This window comes from Pseudorasbora parva, chromosome 10 (genome assembly GCF_024679245.1).
Source record: "Pseudorasbora parva isolate DD20220531a chromosome 10, ASM2467924v1, whole genome shotgun sequence".
Taxonomy (NCBI): domain Eukaryota; kingdom Metazoa; phylum Chordata; class Actinopteri; order Cypriniformes; family Gobionidae; genus Pseudorasbora; species Pseudorasbora parva.
This window is the reverse complement of record NC_090181.1, coordinates 15,100,288-15,113,336: the sequence shown is the minus strand read 5'-3', so window position 1 is coordinate 15,113,336 and position 13,049 is coordinate 15,100,288. Positions and strand designations below refer to the sequence as shown.

The 13,049-nt window shown below is 39.9% G+C and overlaps 1 protein-coding gene across 3 annotated transcripts in view; it reads right to left on the bottom strand.

Annotated features, from left to right (window-relative positions):
- The window catches only part of insyn2ab (inhibitory synaptic factor 2Ab), an 83,369-nt gene that overhangs the window by 56,557 nt on the left and 13,763 nt on the right, over positions 1-13,049 (bottom strand). For all 3 annotated transcript variants that reach the window (XR_010908018.1, XR_010908019.1, XM_067455283.1), the window contains exon 2: positions 1,944-3,036. Coding sequence is in view for 1 of the 3 variants with exons in the window: in XM_067455283.1 (XP_067311384.1) it covers positions 1,944-3,031 (1,088 nt within the window). In the remaining 2 variants the exon portion in view is untranslated. The remainder of the gene's footprint in view (positions 1-1,943; positions 3,037-13,049) is intronic.

Here is a 13,049-nt window from a genome sequence, read left to right as displayed (position 1 = left end):
GTGGCGCTGTAATTCTGCCACAGAAATACACTAAAAACGGAGAAGAAGAGTTGTGGCTAGCAGGGGTATAGCAGTGGTCGGAGGTGAGGCAAAATCTCACAATAAAATAACAATAAATACATTTGCTACTTAACAGATGTGTTTTATTAATGCCTACACCTACCCCAACCCAAAACATACCCTTAAAATAATGCAGATACGTTAATTAAATGACGGGATATTGATGTGCGCATGCCCAGTGCCCGTAGTTGTATCCCTTAACTCTTCACCGTGCTGGACGTAGTGTGATGACATCACCATTTCAGAAAATATACGGATTCGCTGTACACACTTTGGGACCCGGTTTCGAAAAAAATATCGGATTCATGCTTCTAAAACGCCAGATCCGTGTGGACGAAACGCTGATACGGTATAAAATGTATACGTATACAGCTAAACGCGTTTCCGTGTGGACGGGGCCTAAATTTCTGAATCATTTTGTACATTTAATATCAACATTATTGACATCTGTAATACAACATGTTGGTTCTGTTCTGTTTACCTTAAAGGGGGGGTGAAATGCTGTTTCATGCATACTGAGCTTTTTACACTGTTAAAGACTTGGATTACCATCCTAAACATAGACAAAGTTTCAAAAACTAATGTTGGACGTTTGATGGAGTATTTCTGTGTCAAAAATACTCCTTCCGGTTTCTCACAAGTTTCGGCGAGTTTTTTTCGAGTATGGGTCTATTTGACGTTAATAAGAGCGGAAGGTCCTTGTATGGGCCGTACGGGCTCTTCTCCCGGAAGGGTGCGCGCGCGCGTGACTAGAGCACGCTGTAAACAGTCTCTCAGCTGCAGATCCAGTCGTCCGTGAACGGCGCCGCGCTCCACTTTATTCCTATGGGTGACGTCGAGCGACTTCAACTCTTCAGCACAGCATTCCGGGAAGGCAGCGCTGCATTTGAACCGATTTGAACGCAGAAATGACGGGAAGCTTCACAACATCGTTCCAGTTGCGTCTCAAAATGGATTTACACGCCACTGCTGTCACAGAACTTCACCAAATCAGACCAAAGAAGTGTGTTTCTGACGGAGCGGTCCCAGCGATAAAGCTTCGACGGTGAGTTAACTTAAACTGCTTCAAATGTCTCTGCTATTGGCTACCGTCGCATGAGTAAACATCAGTAAACGACACGATCGCGTGCTTCGTCATTCAAATGCGCTAACGGTTACTCCATTGTTGTTCTGTGTATAACGTTACAGTATGCTTGCTACTTCTAAGGTCTAGTCGCATACAATAGTCCATAAACCGAATCATGTCCTCATACACTGCGAGTAAACACACAGAAATGTGGAGAGGCCATTAAATACAGTAACTTACATACCACAGAGACGGACGTCCTGCTGTTGCCGTTTCTCCTGTTCAATTTATTTCTCCCTCAGATTTGATTGTGGATCATTATCTGTATTAGCTGAGATAGATGGGTTTCTCCACGCTTGAGGACGTCACCGCTTTGCGCGCTTGTCATTCTTTAGCTCCGCCCACACGATACGCCTCCAGGCGCTCGGTTTTTTCCGGAAAGACTCGGTACAGCCTATATTTCTTTTATAAATATGATAAAACTAAAGACTTTTCGGAGATATGAAGGATGCAATACTACTCTATAGGTACTCAAGATTGACATGAGATTGACTGAAACTGAGTGTTTCACCCCCCCTTTAAGGGGGGTTATTGCTACACTCCCTGCTCTTATTCATGCTAGGCTGCATGGATGCGCAGGGAGTTCTTACCCAGAACAAAACCATACCGCCAATCCAAACTATAATGCTAATATTTCACGATAGTGGTCTTGACAGAAACTTCGCAAATACAGTTGATGATTAGTATAGTATATATACTTCTCATGTAATATATATGCTCATATAATATTAATAGTGTAACATAAAGACTGACTCACCCCTCTCGTTGTGCTTCTCCTCTTTCCAGTTCCTGAATGACCCCCAGCAGCACTTTGATAGTTTCTTGACTGGAGCTGATCAGAGCCTCCATGGCTTGAAGCCTGGCTTTCACATTTCCATCAGCCCCAGGGAGAGCAATCATCTGCCCCCGTGTGCCCTGCCTGTTGTCTGCGGTTCCCGACTTTTGGCTAATGTGACAGTGGGCCTGTACGTGGGCATGGGAAACACAGCTCGCCGAATGAGGCAAAGCCTGAGACTGCGCTTGCAATCCGTTCAGCTGCGCTGTGTCTTTTTTGCGTTTGCAGCTCCCTGAAGGACTCTCCAGGCATTCAACTTGTGTCAAAGATGTCCACGCAATAGGGCCGGAAATCTTTGAACAGTCACCCCTGACCTGCAGAGGTTGAGTCAGCTTAGTCGAGGAGGCACAGTTGGGCTGCAGGCCTGCCCCTGCCTCGCTCTCACTCGGTAATCCTTTGTGCTTGGCCCCACTCCCTGGGACGTTGGTGTCTCTCCTTGAATCCGACTGATCCAAAACCGTATCTGATGGATCAGGGCAGAGTTTTCCATCTGAGCAGTCTGGCCCAGCACATAAGTCCTTTGCATCGCTGCACTGCGGAGTAGTGTGGAGCAACACTCGGGTCTGCTGCACCCGCCCGTCGCACCTTGCGGCTCGCTCCCCACCCTTCACGTCGCTCAGAAAGCCGTTGTTTTGATCCGGGTAGTTTTCCACCAGAGCGGTGTGTTTAATGACGTTTCCCTTCTTGCGCTCGAAGGGGAATGTCTGGTAGCGCTTTTTCAAGTCGGGTGAGGTTTGCACACCTGTGCTCTTGGTGACATTCGGGATGGAACGGCGTGCCGGCATTGTCATGTACCTCCGGTGGATGACCTTGCAGGAAACGGACCTTGCCTTGGCACCTCGGTGGGCGGCCTCATTCTGCGCCTCACAGATGTCTTTAAAGCGGACCTGAAGGGCTTTGTTTCGCTTGCGTACCGCGTCTGCTCCGCTCCGTTCCAGCGAAGGCCCGCCGGACTCTGAGTCAGACTCTGAGCTTGACAGAGTGCAGCGGCCTGCCTCCTTACTGACCATAACTCCTGCAAGAGAAAGAGAGAGAGAGAGAATGAGACTGAGGAATGAGGATAGGCATGAGCGTTTACAGTTAATAAAATGGCAGTGATTGCAGCTCAAGCACAGATGGCCTAGTTTTGTCTTTTCTTCAGCGCACAACATCCTGGCAGTCAAAGCTTGTTTTTTTTGTTTTTTTTGTGCGTCTGTTTTTTGTTTAGAGGTGGAAGTCACAGCTGACACAGAGCGACCTGCATTCATGCTCTCTCATTACACTAAGGCTTCCTCTCTCTAATGAGGCTGCCAGTACATGGGAGATGGGGGCTAAAGCACTGCCAGCGAGACGAACAGGGATTTTGAGTCATAAGATATGAAATACAACTCAACACTTGATGGCAAAATACAGACACACAAGAAAACATGACACCTGAATTAAGAGGAACAAGATGGTGTAAACACATCAGTAATCAAAGATGCATGTGGAAGCGTGATGCACATGAGTATTCACCGTTGATGTTTTTGGCAATTTAGAGGAGAACAGGTTGTTCATGTACAGAATACGCTAATGGATGGTGTGTGTGGTAAAAAAGATTCTGCTCTGCCAGTTGGTGGACCATGAATAATTTGCCAATTTGCTTTCCATTTCAACTATGACTGTGCAAAACTCACTGACAGTGCTTAGGTGAGTGGTTGCCAGGGTGATGCTATACAGATGCAACGGTATTCTAAGTGGTGTTGATGCATTGCTTTGGTGTCCTGGGTGGTTCTGGGCCATTGCTAGGTGGTTTCTAAGGTGGTTGCCAGTTATTGCTTCCTTGCCCAAATCAAATAATATGCACTCTTCTAAGTAATATTCAGGGTGCGGCAGCACTACTTTTGTGCAAGTTGCTTAACTTAGCATAAATAGACACTAGGTTACAGCAGAGCTTACTACTAAATATTTGAAAGCTGCATCATTAAACTTTAAAAGGAAAATGTAGAAACATAACCCTGCATATACAATAAATAAATAGTCTACGACCAGGAGTTACAGTTGACTTGGAATAAATTGGCAAACCAATTGGATCACATCAGTAAGCTCATGTTTTCTGCGAAAGATGTCATGCTTTCGATGTATATGATGTTTACATTTACACAAAAAATTAAGAGTGAGAAGATTATGTTAATAAATGACATCTTAACGCATGCCAGCATGCCACACCAATACAGACATACTTTCATTCCTCAAATAAAAGCCTGTAGTCAATTAAACGCCGGGCCTCTGGCTCTGATAGTGGCATGGTCAGCACAAACAAATAAAGGCCCATCTCAAATAAAGGCCGGGGGGAAATTAGTGTGGTTCATCTCCTAAAAGCCTTTAATTTAATGTGCATAATGTGCAAGTTCATCGTAATGTACAGTAAGGTTGTGCCGAGACGGCTGACCGGCATCACTATGGAGCGCAACCATCCTGATGCCACGCGACCCGTTGTGTGTCTTGTGAGTGTGATACACACTAATCCTGGTCTCTTCTATTGTTAACCTAAACACTTTGCAGGTATTGCTCTGTAAATTAAACTGAGAATATAACTGATGCATATATGCCATTTTAAATAGGCTATACTGTAGTCTGTGAGAGATGTGACATCTGTGAAAATACTGTGTCAGGCAGGCTACGCAAATATTGATCTTCACAATATTAGCTGCTCGTCTTTTTTATGTCTTACTTGGCATTTAACTTAAAATATTTTATTTTGTTCAAGAAAACAGCATTGGCTTCAAAATAATGTTGTTGAAATATTGTAAAGTGGTCATATGACCTGGGCTACCGAACGACCGTTTAAAAAACAATATGCAAAATCAAAATGTAATATCTCCGTAATGGATTCAGAAAAGTGTGTACAACCTATTGGAAGTGTGGATGAGTAATTAGTTGGGTCATAAAAATAACTAAATTATAGTTTTTAAGTATAAAAAAAATATGTAAAGAGACATAGGCTATTAATAATAAAAAATAAAAAGTGCTTTAAAGTGCACAACTGGAAGGGATCTTTTTTTCCCTCGTGCAACCGATATATAGAAAGCACGGAGTCATTAGTTATAATGAAATTATATATTTTTTAAGTAGAAGATAATATTTATGTAAAGAAATATTAAAATAGAAAGTGCTTAAAAGTAGGCTACACAACTCTTCTTAAGTGGAAGGATGCTTTTTCTCTCATGTGCAACGAGTGGGGGCTCTGGGCATTAACTGTAACAGCACCGTGTTGCAAGCACCAATCCGGTTGCTTTAAATATATATATATTTATATTTATATTTATATTTATACATACATATACAGTGCCTTGCGAAAGTATTCAGCCCCCTTGAACTTTGTGACCTTTTGCCACATTTCAGGCTTCAAACATAAAGATATAAAACTGTCATTTTTTGTGAAGAATCACCAACAAGTGGGACACATTCATGAAGTGGAACGAAATTTATTGGATATTTCAAACTTTTTTAACAAATCAAAAACTGAACAATTGGGCATGCAAAATTATTCGGCCCCCTAAGTTAATACTTTGTTGCTGCGATTACAGTAACTATCAGTTTTGCACATCAAGAGATTGAAATTTTTGCCCATTCCTCCTGGCAGAACAGCTCGAGCTCAGTGAGGTTGGATGGAGAGCGTTTGTGAACTGCAGTTTTCAGTTCTTTCCACAGATTCTTGATTGGATTCAGGTCTGGACTTTGACTTGGCCATTCTAACACCTGGATAGGTTTATTTTTTAACCATTACATTGTAGATTTTGCTTTATGTTTTAGATCATTGTCATGTTGGAAGACAAATCTCTGTCCCAGTCTTAGGTCTTTTGTAGACTCCATCAGGTTTTCTTCCAGAATGGTCCTGTATTTGGCTCCATCCATCTTCCCATCAATTTTAACCATCTTTCCTGTCCCTGGTGAAGAAAAGCAGGCCCAAACCATGATGCTGCCGCCACCATGTTTGACAGTGGGGATGGTGTGTTCAGGGTGATGAGCTGTGTTGCTTTTACGCCAAACATAACGTTTTGCATTATTGCCAAAAAGTTCAATTTTGGTTTCATCTGACCAGAGCACCTTCTTCCACATGTTTGGTGTGTCTCCCAGGTGGCTTGTGGCAAACTTTAAACAACACTTTTCATGGATATCTTTAAGAAAAGGCTTTCTTCTTGCCACTCTTTCAGAAAGGCCAGATTTGTGCAGAATACGACTGATTGTTGTCCTATGGACAGAGTCTCCCACCTCAGCTGTAGATCTCTGCATTTCATCCAGAGTGATCATGGGCCTCTTGGCTGCATCTCTGATCAGTCTTCTCCTTGTATGAGCTGAAAGTTTAGAGGGACGGCCAGGTCTTTGTAGATTTGCATTGGTCTGATACTCCTTCCATTTCAATATTATCGCTTGCACAGTGCTCCTTGGGATGTTTAAAGCTTGGGAAATATTTTTGTATCCAAATCCGGCTTGTATCTCGGACCTGCCTGCTGTGTTCCTTGTTCTTCATGATGCTCTCTGCGCTTTAAACAGACCTCTGAAACTATCACAGTGCAGGTGCATTTATATGGAGACTTGATTGCACACAGGTGGATTCTATTTATCATCATTAGTCGTTTAGGTCAACATTGGATCATTCAGAGATCCTCACTGAACTTCTGGAGAGAGTTTGCTGCACTAAAAAAGTTTGAAATATCCAATAAATTTCATTCCACTTCATGATTGTGTCCCACTTGTTGTTGATTCTTCAAAACAAATTACAGTTTTATATCTTTATGTTTGAAGCCTGAAATGTGGCAAAAGTTCGCAAAGTTCTCTAGAGTACTCACAAAGGTATAACAAGTTCTCCTTTAAGGATTAGGGATTAAGGATTTAATCAGGATTGCTCACATAAGAGCAATACTAATAGCAAAGCACCACTAATTATGGTTTAAAAACAGTACAACAACATAACTCTGTTTAAGATCTCTAGTAATCTCAGATCGCCATGTGCTAACAATGTTATGCGCATAAATTCCACGTTCGCACAATTTGTAAAATACCACGTTACAATACGAAGTAAAATAAATGTTTCAGCATGCAAGACTGATTCATTCATCCTGTATCAACTGATTCATTGATTCTGTATTCATTCATTTCACTGAGCTGTGGTCCATCATTTACTATTAGTCATTGAAATATATATCTGGCAGGCTCAGTAACAGGGAAGAATGCAAATGGACACCTTGTCATCTGTCAGGCAGCAGTGTCTGATTTTCACTCCGTAAGCTTATCTGACTCAACAGTGATAAACCTCATCCTCCTTGAGTCATTGAACTGCCCCCTCTAACGATTCAATCAGCATCTCAAAATAATGAGCCATGGTGTCCTGCCGATTTTTGGCGCTAATATGGTGGGTACTTTCAGTCAGGCTGCAGAATATGCAGTATATTATGCCAGTTATTCCCAACCAGGGTTAAACATACCTCAGCCTGCTTCAGTCTGAGAGGAAGCTACTTAGTCATAATGTTGATTGTATTCAGTTTAAAAGTCTATTTAAAAAAAATAGTTTGCTTCAATGTAACAGTTATTATTATTAACTACATCTAAAACTATACCTCAAAATATTTCTGTAAATCAAAATAAATAGAAATATTAGATGGAAACACAAACTAAAAAAAAAACAAGAAATGTTGCCTTGCTATTACGAGGTAAAAACATACAAACTAAAACCAAAATGAAAATGAATTCAACAAAACAAAAACAACAAAAAAACTGCACAAATACACCCACCACACACCAGCTTACTGGTGGAGAGGAGACCGAGTGATGAAGCCAATCAGTATATGGGGATGATTGGGAGGCCATGATGGAAAGAGGCCAATGGGCAAATTTGGCCATGCCTACACCCCCCTACTCTTTTCTGAAGGACATCCTAGGATTTTTAATGCCAAAAGAGAGTAAGGATCTTGGTTTATCATCTTATTCGAAGGATGGAACACAAATGCTATAGCATGTCAGAAAAGCAAGATGACAACATAAGTTATAACCGTAATTTAACTAAACTATACATGTTCTGTCTTCATGCAGCATATATTCACTGGCTCTGAAGGCATCTTACAACAGGTCCCACATGTGCGATTTATAGATTACCATGACAGAGTATGCTAATCAATGACTTGAAGATAGTTAACTCCACATCAGTTACATAAATTAATCCACTAACCATTTAGAAACATTGCATTCTACACATTGTCACTTCTTCTTGAGTATTTCCATCATTGTCTGACTCGGTTTGAACATAAAAGGCTTAAATTGGCAACCATAAAAGAAACAGATTCCAAGGTAATCTGAGCTGCTAACATCTTGAAAGGGGGCCGGGAGCAGCAGCTCATTTGCATTCAACGGGACACACACAAAAACGGCGTGTTTTTGCTCACCCTTAAAAAGGAACAGTTTTAATATGCTATAAAAAAAATACCTGTGAGGTATTTTAAGCTACAACTTCACATACACACTCTGGGGACATCAGAGACTTATTTTACATCTTGGGGCATTATCGGACCCCTTCAGACTAGTGATCAACCGATATATCGGATTCCCAAATTTTTATCCCGATATTTAAGCATTTTCCCATAATCGGGTATTGGTTTTGTAATATCGGATACACCGATAAATGGCGCTATCTTGTCAACGGTTTGCCATCCTGTTGCTCCAGCATAAGCTAGGCTAGTCACCGTGTGTAACTTAAAACTCCTTAAATTATATTAACGTCTGCTATATAACATTTATAAAATGAACATCTAATTAATTACAGCTCTGTGAAAATGAATTATTAGGAATATCTCCGCGAGAGACGTGTAAACGCAGAGATGAAAACAGTGCTCTGTCATTAGTATTTTATAATATAGACCAACACAAACATTATTAATACTTCTGATAACATACCACACGAGGTGGACTCTCTAATAGCATTGATGTATTCGCAGTTTTGTTTATTTTTCTGACAATGTTTGCATATCCCAGAGAATATTCACTTTTTAGTCTATTAAACACATAAAACCTTTAAAACTGTAGTTTAAAATGAATTATTTTATATGCTTATGGTTATGGGGAGTTGATAGACTCACCTCACATTTATTTATGTTCTCCATTTGAAAACATTAGACTTTGTATTTATATGTATTTTGCCTGTTGTAAATATGCTGTATTTACAAATAAAAGATGAAAGAGCATTAATGTTAAAAATAATTTTCACTGGGTTTTTTTTTTTAAATTCACTCTTTCAGACCATTTATTGTAAATGTAAGTGTCTTTTGTTTTGTATATGAAATTGTAAAAAATACATTGTTTAAAAAGTTCAGTTCAGTTCAGTGATGTTGCTTTAGTTGTAAAAAACAGAAAGGCCTGAGAAGAGTGGTCACTGCCCCCTCGACATGCACTTTTGCAGAGCCCGCTGAGGTGTGCACTTTATGGCAGACTATTACCCAGCAGGCCATGTGGCAGAACCAGTGCAGAGCCAGAGGAGGGATGAAGGTGCAATTTGGTACAGGGCCAAAGAAGGTTTCGTAACTCTATTGTGTGCTTTTCCGTTTACATACAGTCACTTGCCGGAAATATATTGTCTTGCACATACTTAAATCTTGAGATCATTCATAGCATCTGCACTCCCACCAATCTCTGATTTATAGCACCATCTGTCCTTAAACAGATGGCGATGGCTGATTGATTCATTGATTGTGTAATTTAATTAAATCCACATGGTAGTGGCTCACCTGCGTGTCTCATAAGTGCCAACTTAATCGTGAATATGATTAGGACTTAAAACAATATTTGAGTCATTTGTGAGAACTCACTGTGCTGTTCAGAAAAATGTTTTTGAAATGTCCTGGGATGGCATTCAACGGCAAGTAGAAGCAATTATTAAAAAAATAATGGTGGACATTTGTGCAACTTATTCTGTTTACTCTTGTGGAAGGTTTTAATGGTCAATAATAGAGGCCCCAGCAACACTTTAGTGTTGTAGTGTTTCTTGATGACAGTAAATACTGTTGTCATTACTGTCATCATTGATAATTCTCATGTCGAAGGGCACTCGGCAAAAACACCTTGACATTATACATAAAGTGACTGGACTCTTAAAGGGATAAAAATAAAGGCTCTAAAAATGAACACTCTCTCAATTTATTCGCCATGGTTATTCTTTTCCAGCCAATTACAATAAATGAAGCTTCAAATAGGACCCAAAAGCACCATAAAATGATCATAGTCCATATGAACATGAATGAAGCGTATGGTTATTCACTGAAAATACTGACAACCTCTCTTGCTCTTCTTGGAGTTTTCCTGAGAAAAGTAGTGATGTCCATTTTATGAAAGAATCATTATTTTAAATATTTTTGGTTTCACAAAAGCTGTCTGAACGATTCATTCACAAATCAGACTGATCTGATTCTCAAGTTCAACCACAGATTATCAGTATAAAACAACTAAAATATCAATATATCAGCCAAGCAAAGCTATTATACTGACTTCAGAAGTCTTGATATATAGTGCAAAATTGTTTTTGCATCCTTTTTGGAGCCTCAGCTGCCATTCACTGTAATTGGAACTTCTTTCAACATTAAAATGTTTGGTTAACTATCCCTTTAAACCACATCTCTCTTTCTCACTCTCTCTCTCTCTCTCTCGCTCTCTTTCAGGCACACACACAGAGGTCCCCCTTCGACCCTGACAATTTGGCCACCGTCAACCCCAGGATTATGAGTAATGCATTGAATCTAAAATTGCAAAAGTAATCCTCTTAACTCTCCTCATGCACTTTAGCAGCATGTCAGTTCAAACAGGCCCACTGCTCCTATTGAAAATGACTGTGAAAAAGAAACAGACTTAACTCTGTAACTATGTGCATTTTTTCTAGGTTTTCAACACATTTATTTATTAATTTAATCCAGCTGTGTCTATGAATGACTACCAAAGGTACTGTAGATATGTAAAGCTTCCAATGCACTTCCTTTGGCAGGGGAAGCCAATGTCCCAAACAATGTCGTATTCAAAACATAATCTTACATCCATAATCAATGTCATCCTATTCTCAGATGTTTCTTTATGTTTTAGAACTCATATATGCCAGCTTCGGGTTTTTTAAATCCTTCCAACTTGGAGAACAACCTGATATTTTGCATTGAAGGAGACCTCAGATTTAGGGGTCAGTTCCACCAGGGACTTCATATCAAAAATCTGCCCTAATCTCATGACTTTGAGTGGATAATAAGATTGGCTGCGCATTTGTGAGCTGATATGACATTTATACGCCAGAGATATAATTAGTATTCCTTTTACATCGCAGTGATATAACCGCACTTGCTCGTTTTATTGTTGTGAATGCAACGGCAGCTTTATTGCGTGCTATTGTGCTCAGCTGTTGTGTAAAACCTACAAATATTATTCATGTTTTGTAATGCAAATGAACCATGATGTGTGAATGAAGCATTGCAACATTTAGCAGGGAAATGCTCTTTAATACTTCATGTGACAACGTGATCGCCTATAAAATACAATATGCATCATATATTTGACAAAATCCTAAAGACTTTGTAGGCACAACCTTTAAAATGTAATATTAAACTATTTTATGTATTAAAATATAATTTAAATATTATACAATGGTTGTTTTGTTATAATGGTAGCCACGATTATTTCTCTCAGACTGCTAAATATGATTCTGAATGTATTATGGTGGAGAATGCTGGAATAGTTTAGCCATGATGGTATTCCTAATATCACGTCTGGGTCAAACAATCCGTTTGAACTGAGCTGATTTTACGACTTGATTTTCTGTCTTCCTTTTTTATGATGGAGCCTGTGAGCGAAGCAATCAACCAACTTCCAGCAAGCTTTCAACCCACCAAGAAGTCTATGCAAGATTAGAGAAAGAGAGACAGAGAGATTGTAGAGTTGAACATTTTAATGTTGCTGTTGTCAAAGTTGATATTGTGGCTTTATATGGTCGGACAATTGCGTGTGTCATTATATTATTAACATTCTATCAATAATCAAGCTCAAATTAAGTTTTTGACTAGTGAATGCAGATACCGGTATACATACATGTTTTGTCTACATCGATTTACATAATAGCATTATACCATTACAAAGTAATAACATAATAATTGATTACATAAAGTGATTACATAAAACCATTACAAAGATGGTATTATGCTTTCATCAATTTGCAGATTATAAAGTAATAAAGGTATTAAAATTAAAAAGTTTATTGAAGCTATTGTGGTGAATAGCACATTCAAAGGTCTTTTTGACAGGTTACCCTCTGTTCGTAACAGTTTGCTACATTTTGATTGGAACTTGGTGGACTAACACAAACAAACTGTCAAACGCTATCTGATAAAGATGCTAGGACAACAGCCAGACACCACTTAGAGGGCAAGAAAAAGACCTCTGGTACCAAGCCCGGGAAGGACAGTACTTCTCATTGGTCCACATGCAGTTTCTGCCTTTAACCCATATAAAGACCAATTCCAAAGCCAATTCCTTTTGACCTGTGACTGCCATAACAATTCCTCAAGACCTCTGGATGCAGCAGCAGTGGATGAAACAGAGAGACCATAGTGATACACCAATCAATTCACAACTATCAATTCACAACTATGTTTGGAAACCTTAAAGGGGGGGTGAAATGCTGTTTCATGCATACTGAGCTTTTTACACTGTTAAAGACTTGGATTCCCATCCTAAACATAGACAAAGTTTCAAAACTAATGTTGGACGTTTGATGGTTTCTCACAAGTTTCTGAGAGTTTTTTTCGAGTATGGCTCAGCTTGACGTTAATAGAGCGGAAGGTCCTTGTATGGGCCGTACGGGCTCTTCTCCCGGAAGGGTGTGCGCGCACGTGTGACTGGAGCAAGAGAGGAAATGCACGCCCATAAACACTTTATTCCCATGCCATGGGTGACATCAAGTGACTTTAATGCTTCAGCACAGCATTCCGGGAAGGCAGTTTGCATTTGAACCGATTTGAACGCAGAAATGACGGGAAGCTTCACAACATC